At 50.4% G+C, this 18027-nt stretch overlaps 1 protein-coding gene, 1 long non-coding RNA gene and 1 pseudogene across 5 annotated transcripts in view; all 3 read left to right on the top strand.

The window, feature by feature from the left end:
* ASAP2 (ArfGAP with SH3 domain, ankyrin repeat and PH domain 2) overlaps positions 1-18027 on the top strand; it is a 136629-nt gene that overhangs the window by 82632 nt on the left and 35970 nt on the right. For all 4 annotated transcript variants that reach the window (XM_039888080.1, XM_039888079.1, XM_039888083.1 and 1 more), the window contains exons 8-12: positions 3191-3266; positions 3539-3625; positions 11341-11444; positions 11539-11608; positions 16071-16158. In XM_039888080.1, coding sequence (XP_039744014.1) covers positions 3191-3266; positions 3539-3625; positions 11341-11444; positions 11539-11608; positions 16071-16158 — 425 coding nt within the window. The remainder of the gene's footprint in view (positions 1-3190; positions 3267-3538; positions 3626-11340; positions 11445-11538; positions 11609-16070; positions 16159-18027) is intronic.
* On the top strand, positions 3636-4507 carry LOC120622075 (uncharacterized). Its single transcript, XR_005658415.1, has 2 exons — positions 3636-3796; positions 3886-4507. It is a non-coding gene; the product is annotated as an uncharacterized LOC120622075 (long non-coding RNA).
* On the top strand, positions 9704-9819 carry LOC120622589 (uncharacterized; annotated as a pseudogene).

Below are 18027 nucleotides of genomic sequence, written 5' to 3'. Positions count from 1 at the left end.
CCTGTCTCCACTCGTCACCCCCAGGAGCACAGCGTGGTGCCCCTGGGCCGAGTTAGAGGGCGTTCTCTCCTGTGCTGCCACCCTCTGCGGGGCTGCAGCAGCCTCCTCGTGGGGACTGGATTCTGGGAGCCATGAGTGGTGTTCACATTAGAACTACTGAGACGTGCATCGTTCTGCTTTGCACTCACTTTTACTTTTCACTTAAGGCGTTCTCGAAGGGCACTTCACGTTCTTTATCTTTTATTTCATTTAAGAAAAGAATCTGCATCTCCGGTTCCTCGATCCTTCTCTCTAGTGGAATCTAGAAATCAGGCAGTCTTTAAAACAGTAACAATAAAGCAGACAAAAACGGTCGTGTTCTAAACGGTGGTGGTGAATGTTGAAGTGATTTGATTTTTGAGCAAACCCCTGCTGAGAACCACCTGACCAGCCGGTGCTCGATGAGCTCGGGGTGCAGCATTGCGTGAGACGCAGTTTCCTGCCCTGAGAAGCGTGTCCTAGTGAGGGGGTCGGGGCCCCAGAAGGCACACCGGTCACTGGCCACAAGTGTCGTGTGCTGTCCTGAAGGCTATCAGAGGACGCGGAGGCCGGCTGCTGGGTGGGAGCTCGGAGACTGAATCTAAGGGGGTATGTCGTAAAGGCTCGAGAGTTTGGTCGGGCGGGCTGGAAAGCATTTACGAGAACAAAGTTTGTATTTGGTAATATTAATGGCAAATGTTTGAAGCTTGGGAAAGTGTTAATGGGTCCAACCTAAGAGAAGCGTGCGGGGGTTTTTGCTTAGGAAGGTGACAGTGATGAGAGCCGGCACAGCAGCGACGAGGTCCTTTCTGTGAAGCTTTCCCGAAGGCCAGGACTGACTCCAACTGAAGGGGGAGTGAGGTGCCAAAACCTGCCTCCATGCGAGGGGCGCAGAAAGAGGGATTTCAAAAATCAGAGGGAGGAGGTTTCCTAGGTAGGTGGTCAAGACTGCCTAGGTGATCACAAAGATGAAATCCGAATCTTAAGCCCAGATTCATTTCATTTTTCCAGGCACACAGTCCGGCGTCACTCTGGGCACGGTGTCTCTGATGAGAGGCACCTCTCTGAGCCCTCGGCTCCACTGCGGGGCTCCGTCTCGCCATGGGGACAGTTGCCAGGCACAGAGATTCTAGGAGCAGTGCACCTGCTCCCTTCCCCAGGAAGGGCCCGGGCTGCTCTCCTAGGATATTTTTCCTACTCCCTCGCCCAGGGTCTGCGTTCTCCCTCCTTCCCCCTCTCCCTCCCCACCTCCTTCCTCCTCCTTCTTTCCCCCTATTTTATAAGAATTGGAAGTGATTAAGGAAATAGTTACATAAAGAAAAAACATATAACTGAAAGAAGACATCAGAACCAGATGAGTTCATGACAAGAGGGAACAGCTCAGTTTCTCGTTCTTAGGTTTGTTCTTCTAAATTTCCTTTTCAATTTAAAAGGACTACCCGCTGGGCGCCGGCCGTTGTGTTGGGAGCGGAAGGCATGGAGGTGCATAAGATGAGGCATCTCTGCCCTGACAGTGGGAACAGACATGTGCAGAAATCATTATAACATTCTGACATAATTCTTATATCTGTATTCAAAAGAATGAGTTAAGTCAAATAGAGGAATGAAAATATAATATAAAATTAAGGATTACGTATATGTCGAAAAAGGAAAGAAAATCCGAATAGCCCGGCTTCTGTGACTCTCGATAACTAGTAACGGTTCACAGCCCGTAACCTGGTGCATGTCATTCCCTCCACCGCCCCCCACCCCGTGGAGTTACTGTGTTAAGTGTCATGTTACATTGTTTCTACAGCCCCTCCTGTTTTTTACATACATGAAACAGGAAATTCCCACAGGACCGTTGCTGAGTTTCAAAGTAATAAGCGTCACCCCACATGAACACACGTGAAACCCAAATCAGTTTTGAGGTTGGTCTCCTTGTATCCAGCACGCTGGCAGAAGCTGCAGACCCTCCCTCCCTCCTTCCTTCCTTCCTTTACTTCTTTATCCAACAAACGCTGTGGCCTGAAATGTGGCAGGCTTTGTGGACACCGTGTCGTACCCCCCTAGAACCTCAGGTCTGATGGCGGAATTATATTTTAAATAATCACACTCATGAATACATAGTGGTTGCTGTGGTAAGTTTGAGGTAAAAGGCGGAATGCTCAGAGCATGTAGCAAGGAGACCTCTTTTAAAGTGGGGGAATCTCGAAAGCCTCATTGGGTGATATTTATCTCAAAACTTGAAGAATGAGCGGGAATCCGCCAGACAAACCAGAAGATACGCTGCAGAGAGAACTCATTAAAGGCGGGGGTGCGGGGAGCATGTGCAAAGGGCCTGCGGCTTGAAGGACTTGGTGGCCATAGAGAGAAGGCCAGTGTGTCTGGAATGCAGTGAATGAAGGGGGCAGATGGTGTGGGTCGAAGCTTGGGGACATAGGCAGGGGCCGACTCACATAGGCAGTATAGGCCTTGTCATAGTTTGGAACTGTCGTGAACTCGTTCAGAAGCATTTTCTTCATTCCCCTCAAAGGGCCGTGTATCATGCACAACGTGCTTCAGAGAGAGGGCTGGACATCCGTCCGCCGTTGCTGCCGGAAAGCTCGTCCAGCTTCTGTTGTGTTCCAGGAATCACTTATTATGAATGACTTCGCAAGCACTGAGTTCTGAGCTTTAAAAAAAAAAAGGTTCCTTTTGATATTGGGTCGCAGTTCTCTGTGCTCTGCAGATGGAGTGTGGGCCCCGTGCGCGTCCTGCGAGCTCAGTTTTCCCCTGCGTTCTTTCTTGCACTTAGCTCCCACCTGCCAAGGAACATTTTTTAGGGTCTTGTTCTTGTTTGCACCCCGTGCTTTTCCCGCCTCAGACTCTTCACCAAAGCCTTCGCTGTCTCATTCAGCAGAGTCCTGTCTCCCATTATAAACTGAAAACTTGGGGCTCATTTTAATGGGGCGAGAAACATTAAAAACATTTGGCGCATTGCAGTTCCTTCTCTAGTCACTTCTCATAGTTTTGAGTATCTGTTTATTCTTGGTTCGACTGATACTTTAAGGTACGATTCGGACAGTCTTTCCCCCTGGGAATTACGGAAACGATTTCAGTCAGTGTCCTTTGCAGAAGTTAAAAACTCCATCTAACGAGATCGTTTTCTCCTTTGTGAAACACTGTCGCGCTTCTTCTCTTTTCCTCCTAGTTTTTTCCAGGATGGACTGAAAGCAGTTGAAAGCCTCAAGCCTTCCATCGAAACACTGTCAACAGACCTTCACACGGTGAGTGGCCACTTCCCTCCCACACCAGCGTCGAAACACTTTCATGAAAGAGTCACTGCTGTATAATCCTGTGTTTACATGCTGCGCCACCCAGGAACTAACAGCCCGATGGTGTCTCACAGAGCGTGGGGTCCCCGTCCCCATCCCGTCCTGGCTGGGAAGGTTTGACGGGCGAAGGCGGCAGGGGTCGCACTGATGTGCGCATGCCCCGTGGGCTCCGCACTCACTGTACTCAGCCGTGCCTCTGTCTGTTTCGTTTTGCTTTCTTAAAGATCAAACAGGCCCAGGATGAAGAAAGAAGGCAGTTGATACAGCTTCGAGATATTTTGAAATCAGCCTTGCAGGTCGAACAGAAAGAGGTGAGGGCATTTAATTTTGAAGGATGGCTGTCGTGCTCCTCTGTCTCGGAGCCTTGGGGACCGAGGTGAAATCCACGTCTTCCAGGTGCTCACAGTTCACGCTGGGGCCATAGCGAGCAGCACCGAACCATTCGGTTCTCGAGGTTTGGTTTAAGAGAGCCAGCTCTTTAGGTACGTTCCATGGCCTCGGCGCAGGGCGCAACCCCTTCCTGCTCTGTCGGTTGCTGGGCAAGTCGCTCTTCAGCGTCTCTGTCCCACAGACGTGCATTATTTACGCCACCGAACTTCTTCCTGGGACCCGGGCTTCCCTGCCCTGACGTACGTGGCCTCTGCCCACGTGGTCCTCAGCAGGTAGCGGTGGCCCTCGGAGGACTCCAGCCCTGGCCCTGTCAGTGCAGCGTGAGGAGCTAGATTTTTCGCAGCCGCGTTCTAATGGGCCGGGGGAACCCGCGTTTCTCTGGCATCATCATTTTCGTGTGATCGCTTCTCTGATGCTAACACGTTTGCAGTGATAATTGTGCTTTGGGGGCTCGTTAAAAAACATTAAAAAGTAAATTTCTAAGGTAATTAATTTTATGATATGTTTACTACAGTGTGGATATTATAATGTGAAATGTAACATAAATCCACTTCCTCGTCTATAAAGAAATGTATCTAAATGTCTCGCTAGTAGATTTCGGATGAATAACTCTATTACACTGCTTAGCGGAACGTAAAGTTCACTGTTGGCGGTTTGGTCTGCTCTGTTTTGTTTTAAGTTCCTATACTGTAACTGAATATTGTTGTTTTTCTCCCAAATGCATTTACCTTTTGTGACCGAAGTCTAGGAGAGTAAGTAGTTCAGTATTTTAATAAATTGGAGAATTTTGCATGCTTTCTTCATGAACTTCAAAAAAGTTTCTTCCGTGTATATATTAATGATTAGTAGCATTTAAAATGTTAACACTTTATCTTTCGATAGCAGTGGGTTTTGTTAAAGGCTAAAGAAACCGAATGCACAAATATCGGTGAAATGGACATTGTATTATCCGGGTTTACAGTCTCTGTGTTTGCTGCTGTTCCTCTGTGAAGATGAAGCAAACTCGCCTCCCCTCCCCCCTGCCCCCGCCCCTTGTACTCGTAATGAATACTGCCTGTCCTGGTCCCAGCCCCGGAGAGCCGCCTCGGCTCACCCAGCCCTGGTCGCCTGAGTTCACGTAGCACGTTTGTTAGACTTATTTCAATCACACCACATTCCCTGTGGGTGTTTGGTAGTGTCTTCAAGCACATAGACGCTTTTTCTCCGGCTAGACCTTGAGCAGCTTGAGGATGCCCTCCTGTCTCCTGTGCCTGTCCTGCTATCACGCTGTGGCGCCTTATTGCTCATCGAGAAGGCTCTTGGTAAACGTGGCTCAGCTAAGTGAGAGATTGGCAGATCGAGGTCATTGTATATTAGTGCTAGAAATTACCCACTGCATGGTGACTTCCTCCCAGTCTAGAGAACACACAGCTGACACTTTGATGTTCCCAAGTTGGGAATATAAGCAGAAAAGGAAACAAAAAAGAACTTGGAGTGTGGAGAAATTAGTGGCTTGACCGTAACCAGAAATGGTGCCAGGCAGGGGAGCCGACGCCTCGGCGGCATCCCGTACCCAAACACATCAGTGGGGCGCTTGAGCTGCTTTTGTCTGAGAAGGAGGCTCGGCCCTGTGAAGCAGAGCCCTGGTCCGAAACAAAAGCGAGCAGCTGCTGGGGCTCAGTAGGCCCGTGGGCACAGTGCAAGGGCCGAGTTTGCTTGGGCTGTGCAGAATTCGGGGTTTCGGGGAAACGCTGTTGTCGGAAAGCTGGTTATTTATGGCTTTGCAGAAAAGTCAAACATTTACCAGCACAGACCAGAAGTCATTATGGTTTGTTGTTCTGTGGTTTTTGTTGGCCAACTCATCTGCCTCAGAGTACACGCAGGGGTCAAGTGAAGCTTCTTTGCTGCCACGCTCTTGGCTAGAAGTCCAAAGACCGGATTCAGCCGTCTCCTGGTTGGGAATGTGAAACATAAAAATATTCTGTGAAATATAGAAAATCTTCTGTGTATCTCACTCTGCATTGCTTTTTGATGGTGATAGTCCATAAATTGGACTTTCCGTGGATACAATCCCAAGTAATAACCAAACGTGTGTGTTAAATTTGATAGATTTGTAAGTAATTTCTTGGGGGTTCCATCTCGTGTGCTTCCAGTTGCAATGAGAATTGGCATTTTGGACACTGTCGTTCAGGCTCTCATTCCCCTTTTTTTGGATTCTCTTCCGTGGGTCAGAATACTGAAGGTGTCGGTGGTTTGTATTCAGTGTCACAAAAATTCTGACTGCACAGTTACAGCTCATGGAAATTAGGTAACGTGCCCCGAGGAAGGTGCACACGATCTAGGTGCCGCTCAAAGGTCTACGTGAAGAGTGTGGTGGTTACATCTGGTGGCTTCGGTCTGCCGCTCCCTGTCGCCCTGTGGCGACACTTGGGAGAGGAGACAGTGCCATTGTGATCCCAGCCCCCCTCATGCCTCCGAATCACTGACATTCGTATTTTGTTTCTGGTATTTCTGCCCTCTGCGACGAGCATGCTGCGGTTTTTCTATTATTTTATTATGAAAATTTTCACATTTATAGAAGAGTTGGAAAATCATGGGAAACACCTATACACGCACCCTCACTATAACATTCGGGAAGGATCCCTTCTGCGAAGTTGAAACCCTTCCTGCCGGCTTTTGCCTGTTCCCTGCCAGCCTCACCTTCCCCTGCCTTCCCCATCTCACGTGCGCCCGCCTCCGGGGCATTCTGCCGGGTCGGATCCCACTGCAGCGCTGGCGGATTCTCTGCCGAAACCTGGTCGTGGGCACGCGGGCTCTGAGGTTCCAGGTCGGGAACCTAGCCCTGTGCAGCTGGGGTGGGACCCGGCCTCCGGGAAATGGCCATGTGGGTCTCTCTTTTTCTCAGCTTTGCCCCACCGCACCTTCAGTGTCCTTGTCTGGTGGGATGTGGCTGGCTAGCACGTGCTGTCCAGGTCACAGAGGCCCATGACAGCCATATTCTTTTCTGACCTTGGCTTTCTGGCCGAGGGTTGCATATTTTCTTATGCCTGAATCCGGCCTTAGAACCCGCTGGCAGCCATCCGTTCCCTGCCAGGCTCCTGGGCGGCTGAGCACTGGCCTTCACTTCTGCCTTAGTGGAGGACTTGTTCGTTTATTCACACATTTCAGCTACCATTTCTTAGCGGCTACTCTAAGCCAATACCGCACAAACAGGATAAGATAGATGCCGTTCTCACTTTTTAAGGGGCTCCCAGTCTGGGGATGTGGTCAGAAAAGTCACTGGGGTGCAGTGAGATGAGCTCCAAGAAGGGATGTCTCCGCAGAGAGGGGCGGGCGCGTGTGTGTCAGGAATGAGGGTTTGGAGGATGGATCAGGGATGCAGCTGACCCCTCGCTCTGGCCAGGAAGCTGTTATCCGTTGTCACAGCAGTTCCTACCAGCCTCACTTCTCAGGTTTTTCCAGGCACCTTACAGGCGTGACCAGAGATCCGGACACCGCCTGGCAGGGCAGGTGGTATTAGCCCACGTTCACAACTTGAGTCTGAGAGATAGAGGGTATACACACTTGCTGGAATGCACTCCGTAGTGTCGGAGTCAGGATTTGAATCCTGATCTATTCCACTGCAGGCCTGTTCTCTTTCTGCTCTATCGTGTGACTTCACTGTCATGCGTCAGACAGAATCTTTTTAAAAACTACCTAGAAATAATAGAGAACAGGTGGCAGTGAGATTTGAAAACACCGTTCTTAGACCGTGGCTTAGTGCTTGCTTAGCAAAGCCTCCAGCAGCATGTGGGCCGGCGTACCTGTGATGCCTGGGCAGACGCTGAGTGAGTTGAATGGACAGCACAGCCCTCCCTTGGCAGAGAAACTTTAAGGTGACACTTGGCAACCCGTTCATCACAAGAATTGTCTGAGTACAGACTGAGAGGTGGACAGAGTGTAAACTTTTTATGATGTTCTAGAGTCTTCGAGTGCTCAGGGATACTTCTGACGTCATGTGTAAACCTGTATGTGTATAATTATACATAATGACCCCTTTTTACCTCGTTCTTAAAAATTTCAAATATCAAGTCTACTGCTCTTCTAGGCGGTTTCCGTCTTGGCAGGACCTGATGGCTAACATTTCACAAGGCCACACGTGGACAGTGCCTGGGATCTGAGGACTTGTCTAGGTGTCGCAGGAGAGAGGATGCATGGCTATTGATAGAATTTTATGAGAGCCTTCTGAAGGTCCATAGAATGCCCTCTTAGCCAGTGTGCCTCAGACAGAGTCTGCACATGGCGAGGCTCACTCAGTCCATCGTAGGCCGTCCTGGCTGTCTGGGGAATGGACAGCCTCCGAGAATCAGGGCAGCACGGACTCCTGGCCAGTTGCCTCTCTATGTGTTAGATTCTTCTTCTCCTCCTCAGAAAGGCTCTTTTCCCTTGGGTTATATTTTATGAAATCAAAATTTTGGTCACGTGAAAGGACCAACTTCATTATTCACCCCTTTACTTGATCAGGTGTTAATATCAAACACCTGTGTAAGCGAGCCTTCTTGTCGGGTCACCTAGAAGTCACCTTGAGGATGCTAACATAATTAGTTCTAAAGCAGGTTCAATTTCCTGTTAAATTATATTGCTCTTATGTACACAGTTAAGATTTTACAGCTTCAATTTGCCTGCATTTTTAATTGATTCAAGAAATGCCTGGTCTGAAGAATAAAACAGTAATTACTTCCCTCACTTCTGGCGTAGGGTCTGATTTTGTTGAAAAGTGTAGCGTCCTTTATTCTCTTCATGAGACCTGTAAAGAGTTCTGATTAATATGCTCGACACGAACACTTTTAGCAGGTTGTCACCATTTATTTTGCGCAGGGCTTCTTTTTCCCTCCCCGGATCAGTAGACGTATTTCTTGGCTGTGCAGGTTAGTCTTTTGACGGGTGTATTTTTAGTCTTTCACAGAGATTCATGTAGGTGAGCAGCAATTCTCCATTTCCTCTCCACTGTGTTTATTCCCAGTGATGAGTAAAGCTGGGTCTGTTCTAAATCTCTAGTGCTAATATGCTGCCCTTTTGAGAGAATGTGGAAACTGGGCCCATCCTCACCCAGTGGACGAGCTGTTGGCTCTAGCTGTCAGGAGGCCTAAGTGCTTTGTGAACTCCCTGTGGAAAATGAGGACATTTCTCTTATTTTGGGGTCTCTTTGTTCGGGCTTTGTTGTCAGTTCAATAATGGAATGCCTGAGTACACTATTGATTTCCCAGATGAAGATTTTTTTTCTTTTTCCTTTTTTTTTTTTTTTGCAGAGTTATCCCATATACATTTCAGAGTTAAGAAGTCAGTGCTAGACAACCTGTGTTTATGGAATGGGAGACTTCATGTTGCTAAGATGCCAGTTCTTCCCAAATTGATCTGCAGATTCAGTGCAACCCCCATTTCTGCCTTTTTACAGAAATTGACAAGCCGATTCTAAAATGCATATGGGAATGCACGTGACCCAAAATACCTAAAACTGTCATGACAAAGAAGAGCAGCGTCACAGGACGCCCTCTCTTATTTCAGAGCTTACCACAAGGCTGTAATTTATCAGGACAGCGTAGCACCAGCATAAGGACAGACACGGATCAGTGAAACAAGTGAGAGTGCAGAAATAAACCCTTAAAAGACTGATTTTTAACAAGGGCGCCAAAATAATTCAATGAGGAAAGAATAGTCTTTTCAACAGATGATGCTGGGACAGCTGGATGGCCACAAGGAAAAGAATGAATTTGGACCCCTACCTCACATCATAATCAAAAATTAACTCCAAACAGACCAAAGACTTAAATCGAAGAGCTAAAACTATAAAAGTTTTAGAGAAAAACATAGGTGTGAATCATCATGACCTTGGATTAGGCAGTGATTTCTTAGATGTGACATCAGTGTACAAATGATAGAAGAAATGGTAGAGGACGTGGTTCACTAGTGCGGTGTGAGCACGTCTGCTTTACACACAGAAGGCCCTGGGTTCATGTCCCAGGGGAGCCAAACAGTCCATGGTCTGTGGCCACGCCACCCTGAACAAGCCCGATGTCTGATCTCGGAAGCTAAGCAGGGTCGGGCCTGGTTAATACTTGGATGGAAAACCACCTAGGAAGACCAGGTGCTGTAGGCCTAAATAATAATAATAATAAAAAGTAGATAAATTGGACTTCATCATTAAAGGCTTTTGTGCTTCAGAAATCTTTTTTAAAACTGCCAGGCAGCCAGGTGCTTTCAGACAAAGTCGAAACTGTGACTCAGGCCCGCCTGTCCACTTGCCACGCTTCACGTGAGCCACGTGATTTGTCCTTACTTCCGTGGAGGCGGCTGCCGCTGCTGCTTGCCTCTCTGTGCCTCTGCGCGTCCCCTCGGTCCCGAATGTCCTCCCTTCTCCGCCAGCTCTTGCTTCTACCCTTAAAGCTCGCTCCCTCCAGACCCTCGTGGCTTTCGCCATTTGGCTCTTCACGTCTCAGTCTGGGTCACACCGATTGTCCTGTTTTGGCTCTCATTGTCTGAGCAGTGCCAGGCTTCCCCAAGGGCGGTCGTCTGCCTGGTGGCATAGGTGAGGCTGGCCCTGGTCCCTTGGGCGTCCCCTGCTGAGGGCCGTCTGAGTGGGAGGCAGGATGCCCTTCCACCTGCTGCTCTGGCTCCGACAAGCTCTGCACCTGGAGCAAATCACTTGTTTTCCTTGTTCTTGTGCTGCTTCTGTCTCCAAGTGACCTGGGTGGGGCACATCTGAGCCTGCCTGGTGGACCTGTGGACTCGGTCCCCGCTTTGCTCCCCGCCCCCGTCCCCTCACACCTGCCAGAATCCCCAGCACTGGCAGCCGCTCCCATCCCAGCCCAGGACCTCTGATAGCGTCTGGCAAACATTCGCGCGCACATTGGACATCCAGGTTCCTCTGATGGCCCTTGCCCTTACAACACTGATGGTAGGAGTTTCCCATTTGCGGTGGCCTCAGCCAGGTTCTCAGCTGACCAAGTGGACAGTCCACCCCGAGCCTGAGGCACTTGGGTTTGGGGCCACAGCCCCTCTCCTGGGACTGGTGGGGTCAGGAAGTGCGTGAACAGCGTTCAGTACCTGTGTGTGCCAGGGGTTCACACGTGTTATCTTACTCAAGCCTGACTATGTTTACCATCCTTACTGGGTATTGTTTTTTTTATTATTTTCTAAGGAGGAAACTGAGTCAGGGAGCTTAAGTAACTTGCCTGAAGTAAGAGAGAGAACATTGCTTTCTATTTTTTTCCTTTTATTTATTTGTTTGTTTGTTTGTTTGTTTGTTTTTTGCTTGAAAGCCCTGCTTTTCCAGCACATTGGGTCACCTTCCTTCCCCAGGCTGCTTTTGGCATGTCAGGAGCCTCTTGTCACCATCGGGGACCTAAGACTCATAATTAAGTAAAACCTCGTAACTTCCAAACGGCTCATTCTTTGGGCCAGTTTGGGGTACCAGTTTTTGACATTCTCCATCCTGGTAGGTGGCATATACTAGTTCTTGGAAATGAGGTTTTTTGTTCCTTTTTTTGGTGTGGCGAGAAAGGAAAATTTCCCTAATTTAAAAAAAAAAAAAATTAAGGACATAAGTTTCCTTTGGGCACTGCTTTTTAGAAATTTGGAATCTGGACGGGGTTAAAACCGACTTCTTCACCGTTTCCAGGATTCACAGCTTCGCCAGAGTGCAGCCTACAGCTTACATCAGCCCCAGGGCAACAAGGAGCACGGCACGGAGCGGAACGGCAGCCTCTACAAGAAAAGCGACGGGTACGTGGGAGGCGTCGCCAGCTCGCTCGTGCGTCCATTGCCTCCTGCGTCCAGAATTCCTAAACTCTTACTTTTTTTCCCATTTACCCGTTAGGATCCGAAAAGTGTGGCAGAAACGGAAATGTTCCGTCAAAAATGGGTTTCTGACGATATCCCACGGGACTGTAAGTACCCTCTCCTACTCCACGCTCTCTGCTGCGGGGAGACGAGCGGGGGGCAGACGCAGCGTGTGCAGCTGCATGAGGGATGCCATTAAAGACGTTCCCTGCTGAGGGCAGCTTGGGTGGGTTCCTTCTCCGTTTGGTTCACCTGCACCCCGTTCACGCTTCTCCAGCCGAGGAAAGCGTGTTGTCTTTTGTTATCCAGCAGAGTCAGGAATAACTGATGAGCCAGGCGGTCTTTATTCAGAAGCCCGCGACTTGCACAAACAAACAAAGAAACAGCAAACCGCTCTCCAGCCACCTCTGTCTCCAGAAACAACATCGTGCTTGGGAAGATTTCTACTTTTCCATTATGGGGAAAGCGTTTACGTGGTCAGGACTCTGGGAATCAGAAACCCCAGGGGACAGATTTCAGTAATTTTATTATGGAAATCTCATACCCCGCACCCAAGCCTAATCGAGCCCTTTGTCCGTCATCCTGTGTAAAACAGACCACGCAGGAAACCGAGCTCCGCGTGTTAAAAACCAGTCAGAATACAGTGATGTACGAATCTCGCTTTCTGAGACCAGGGGTTGTGACCACAGTCACAGACACAGCCTCTCATACCACAGTGCTCTTCTCCACAGCAGCATTAGGGACAGCATTGCCTTCCCTGGTGTGACAGGAGCCGCGGACATCCTGCAGTGTGACGGGAGCCAGGGACATCCTGTAGGCCTAAAGCTCAGTTGGTTGCTGTTCCGTGGCTCTCGAGCGCTGGTGACAGCTCGCATCCCCACGCCCCATCAGGAGGCCTGGTGCTGTGTGCACGCCAGCAGCCTCACTGCCGTGCGTGGGTGGCAATGCAGATGACCCTGACCCCCACCCCCAACACACACAACACATTCTCTCTCTCTCTCTCTCTCTCTATCTCTCTCTCTCCCCCCTCGCCCCTCCCCTGTTCCCACCAGTTCTCTGGTGAGAGGCAGCATTGGGCAGGGGCACAGACAGGCCTTTTGGGCCCCTGTAGAAAGACCGTGACTCTGAGTGACTTCCAGAGAAACAGCTCTCAGGACTGAGGAGGAAGGAAGGATTAAATGGCACACGCAGAGGGCGGCCTTGCCACGGGTTGCGTTGCTCCGGGGGCCCCACGTTTTCACGGAGTCTGCCTCGGGGAGGAGAGACACTGTAGAGCTGACTAGAGGTGTCAAGTGCTGTGGGGGTCTCTTGGGACCTCTGGCCTAGGAGACAATGCGTCTCTTGCCTAGGCAAATACAGGTCACTTCTCTTTTCTGAAATCCAGCCTCGCGGGCCTCCTGTAGCTCACCCCGTCCCTGGGGCCGTGCACTTCGGACCGTGCGTGATGTCCTTGTGCATGCGCCGGGCCTGGTGCCGCAGACGGCAGGAAGCACATTCGCTTCGCTGCCACTTCCAACTAAGACCGTTAGACCGGCTGGCGGTCAGGGTTCCCCTCCCGCTCGAATGCCTGCGATTGAGTCTGTGTTTTGCTTTCAAATGGTTTTCCATTCAGTTGTTTTAACTCAGGTTTACTGCCTCGATGCAGAAAGCTTTATAAAATAAGACCGAGTTCCATTCCAGGCTCGTTTACAGCTCTGAAGTCGTTCAGTCATTAGCGTCCTGCCAGGCCCGGGCTGCAGCTTAAGCCCAGGAGTGGGTGTCCCTCCCGCTCTGCCGACGGCGTAGACTGGTTCGAGGCACTTCCGTTTCGTGAGCTGCCTCTGGGAGGACACGGAGCCCTCGTTCCCTCAGTTTGGAGGAGTTGCTGCAGCATTGGGCAGAGGGCGCATTTGTTGGTATTAGCTTTACCAGCATGCAGACAGCTCCGCTCGTCACACCCTTTGCCATTTAATAAGTGCTTTGTGTTCAGGGAACCCGCCCTCTCTGGATGCCTCGTCCTGCCTCCCAGCCTCACTGGCCAGGAGCTGCTGGAGGTGTGGCAGGTGAGGGCGCCTTCCCTGTGCTTGTTCTGGACGATGTGTGGTCCCTGTGGCAGCCCTCGCTCCGTTGTGGCCAGCTCCTTCTCTCTCCCCCACTGGGCATGGTGCTCGTGGGAAGCCAGGGTCTGTCCAGCCCCTCCCCCCCACCCGCCCCATGCCACAGCCTCAGAGCATCCGCACGCACTCATGCGAGTGACCTCAGCTGAGAACAAGGGTTTTGTTTGGCTTTGCTTGGAGTTGCCTCCTCGTGTGGCTTACCTGTTCAGCCAGCATCTCCCTGAGTTTGCTGATGGACCATCAGGGGGGAAAAGGGTGATTTTTCAGACTTGACCGAGTCGGTGGGAATCTGAGAGCAGTATCTGGCACTCCGCGGAGAATCAGGTCTTCAAGTCGTGGGAGCACAGGGTGTATGTGCCCCGTTAGGAGACCAGTCCCTTCCCAGGAAGCTGGCAGCCTTCGTCAAGTGCAGTTGTTTTCTGGGTTTTAGAGGCACGGCGATGACCTCCGGGATGAATTCGGTGGAAACTCAAGTTGGCATCCGCCTTAGCCAAGGCTAATTGTGTTTGCTCGCCCTGGGAAGACATGGTCCTCGGGACAAAGTCACTCTAATTAGATGTCGTCTGCCAAGTTCATGGCACCGTCACGCCGCCAGAGACCGTGTTAAGCTGGGAGAAATGGTTCTCGCCACCGTCTACATTTTGTTTAAGTGATTCCCAGTCATGCAGAAGGAAGACTACAAACACCCTTTTAAAGACCTGACAAATTAGTGAAAAATAGAATGAAATGGCATGATAAAAATGGGAATTTTGCTAATCCGTGCCTTTGCGGCAAGCAGAAAGCCTGTAGGGTCTGCTTCCACCCCTCCCTAACCCAGGGCTTCTCACGGTGACCCTCGAGGAATGCCGGTGGATTCGACAGGCCCGTCCTGGAGCTGAATTGCACGATGACGCATCCTGTATTCACAAGTGCGCCAACCCCATTCCTCGCCCTGTGTCGAGGGCTCGGTGGACCTCTGCAGTTTGGAAGCAGCCGAGAGCATCACCTACGTGCACATGCACAGTCGTGTGATCCTGGGAGGCAACAGGACAAACACGGACCTCGTGAGGGCCGGACCCCTGTGTCAGAGTGCTCGGTGGTGTCCGTGGGGTGGCCTCTTACTTGGCACTGTAGAAATCCATCACTTGGTGAATCGACTCCTGGACAAGCCAAGTCATTCTATTGGTAAAAATCCCAAATGGGATTGATGGTGCCTTCACTGGGCGCTGTCAAGGTTTGCAAGATTAGGCAGAACTTGGAGTTTTCTGACACTGATTTCCATTGATTTGGGGATTTCAATGGGCATCCTGAGGCCATGGAAACTATTCCAGTGACTCATCTAAGGGATGAGGCTGACACAGCCACAAACCAGGAGAGTCTCGTACCAGCCCGTTTATCCAACTTATGCTTATCCAGACTTCCTTTTACCAAACCCAGACTGTTTGCACTCTAAGGGCCAGTCCTGTTTCGGTGGAGACTGCCCGCCACCCGCACCCCCGACCTGAGAGTGTAGTGGAGAGGGGTCTGCCCTGGGGTAGATGCAGGTGTGTATGTGTGTGTCTCGATTAACCCCAAATCCACGCCTTTACACGTTCTTGAGGTGGCTGGTGGCCACGGGAAGGGGTAAACGAGAATGATTGATTAAATTTGAAAGATCAAATTTTATTTGATCTTTCCGTTAGCAGCTTGAAAGGCGGGTAAGATAAGCCCATTCATATGTGGAGATTTCGCCAAGACTTCTAAGAGGCATTTTGCCATTCAGAATTTTTTCCTGAAATTACCTTCTCACCCTCCACTTTTTGCTTCTTGGGACTAAATATGATATTTTTTGAAATCGTACTAGACATTTTTGACACGTTTCTAACAAAAATGTATTGTGAGCTCTTGCTACCATTGTGCGTGTGGGAGGGGTTGGGAGATACGTGTGAACAAGGTTGGTTTTGTGGAATCGTAAGTGACAGATGGTTGGCATTTAGGATTATGAATCTGTTATCTGTCATCACCTCAGGAAGCAGGGAAAATTACTTCTCTGTCATTTTTTGTGCCATGAGATTACTTGCCCTGGAATCGAGTGTTTACGCTCAGAAAAATGCTTGTGGGATCACCAGAAATTGAGATGGACGCCCACGTCATGCAGCCAATGTCTGTGTCGGTGGGAATCAGGGCCACACAGCTCGGGCTGTAGCCGTGGGGCGTTTTGGTCTGAGGGAGTCCACCGCCACTGACCGTAAAGCCAGCATCGCTTGTCCCCCTGTCTGGCTGGGTGTGTGGGCCACCGAGTGTCCCTTACAGGGAGGGCCGGTTGTCCTCTGTGGAGCTGAGATTCAAGGACGCTCTGCGACGTGCCTCTGTCGTGTTTTCCTACATACAGTCTGCCTTCGGAAAGCTCTCTGCGAACTAGTGAGAACCCCGTTCCTGCTGTATTTCAGTGAGGAATGATTCTGCGTGATTTTCCACTTCTTCCCACCCATGTCTGTTTTTCGTTTTTAAACAGGCTAACCGGCCCCCTGCGAAGCTCAACCTACTAACCTGCCAGGTGAAGAGCAGCCCTGAGGAGAAAAAGTGTTTTGACCTTATTTCACGTAAGTTTATTTCTCAGATGCTGGGCCGAGCAATTATTTTAAACTGTCTTCTAGGGCATCAGTCCCCTTCACACAGTGTTTTGAAAGAGTTGCTTTTCGAAGAGAAATGCCTTTATTTCGGGTGACATATGTGCTTCCTTTTCTCGCTCACCACCGCTGGCCTGCCGGTCTCCCCAGGTTAGGACTTGGCGTTGAGGACGGCCCCATTCTCCCTGTGCCTCTGTAAGCCAGATGCGTCGTCCCAGCTCCCAACCTCAGTTTTCCTATTTGTAAACGAGATTATACTAGATCAGCCCTCAAGCCCAAAATCCCTTCACTTAATTATAACAAAGAACAAGTCTGTTGTCCAGGCGTCCGTGATTTGGGTAATGTTAGAAATGCTGCGGATTAAAGGGGTCGAGTCTCCAGCAGAGCCCCTGAAGCCTCCGTTTTTGAAGTTACTGTGTCTTCCCCACCACAGAATTAGTCTTTCTGCTTCTGTATGCTTGTCTTTTGGGGGTATACACAGCAGAATCACCACAGAACCATCTGTCGTGGTGAGTGTTCCCTCAGCATCCCCTAAGGGAAAAAGGGAAGGACTAGTGGAAAGTCATAAAGAAAATGATAGGGCTTTTGTTCCTGGCAGTTTATGTGGCAGTTACAGTCCGGGGTGGGGGTGACGGGAGAACCAGGCCAGCTCCCTTTTCAAAAGGCAGACACTAGGGATTTGGGCACAGAGTTATATTTATGGAGGGAAACGCGACCATACGTTTTAAGAAAGGCGCTGCCTCATGGCCTCCGTGTCCCCGAGCACTGCTTTATAGGATGTCTGTGGATTGTCATTGGAGGCTGGGAAGTTGCTTGCTGTACAGTCTCACGCTGAGAGCAGACTGTCGTCACCACTTGGCCAGGCGAGGAGACAGGCACACCGCGGTCACCCTCGGGCCTCTTCTCTTTGTTCTGATCCACTCAGGACCCGGCTCTGGGAGCGTGTTGACCAGCACGTCGTGGGGGAAGGGTCTGGTGGTGTCTGTCTTTTTCTTCAGTCTACACTGATTCGTAAAATAAAACTGACTTTATCCTGCTTCGAACCCTGTGTCCCTACTCAGCCTAGTAAGGTCCCCAAATTCACCTGCCCTTCCCATGGACGCTTGCTCAGATTCTTCATCCGTACAAGACAGTGTAAACGTGGAGAACTGACCATAGTTTAGAGTGTGGTCGCTGCTGGGGCCATCTGCCTCCAGAGACCAATTGAGAGTCTAGTTACAGGGAGAGCACGTGATGGTGCAATCTGGTGTCACCCAGTGGCTAGCGAACACTGGAGGGCCTTTCCAATTTCCGAAGCAATAACCCGTAATAAGCAGCATGTTACCCTTCAATCACTGATTGGCGTGTAGCTGACTCAGCTTGCCCAAGCTGAGCACACATGGAAGGGGTGCGGCCACTTCCCTCAGTGTGCCCCAGGCCCCTCCAGCAGCCCTGCAGGAGCCCCGGTTCAAGGCCCTGTGTGCAGAAGCATCTACTTCAGGCTTGTGAACAACTGGAGCTGCAGGTCACGCCAGCAGGGCGGGCGATGGTAAGTGGGCCTCACCAGCGACCGAGTGTCGCCGCCTTAGGCGCGTGGGCAGGCAGTCCTGGGGAAGCGTGGCTGCGTGTGGACGCTGGCAAGCCGGCATTTGCCCGGGTTCCATCGGCACCCTTGCCCCAGTGCCCGGCCCGTAGTGTGTGTCTTCAGGCAGGGGCGTCTAGCCCGGACCCCAGAAACGCTTACCACGTTCGAGGCACAGTTGAAAATGTGCCGGAGTCCATTGTCATCTTTGAAAAAAAGCTCTGTCCTTTCCCATCCACGGGGTAGAATGAATCCAAATACATACTTTTTTTTTTTTTTTT

Source organism: Pteropus medius, unplaced genomic scaffold, assembly GCF_902729225.1.
Source record: "Pteropus medius unplaced genomic scaffold, Ma_sr-lr_union100, whole genome shotgun sequence".
Lineage (NCBI taxonomy): Eukaryota > Metazoa > Chordata > Mammalia > Chiroptera > Pteropodidae > Pteropus > Pteropus medius.
The sequence above is the reverse complement of the archived record's forward strand: the minus strand, read 5'-3'. Positions and strand labels throughout refer to the sequence as shown.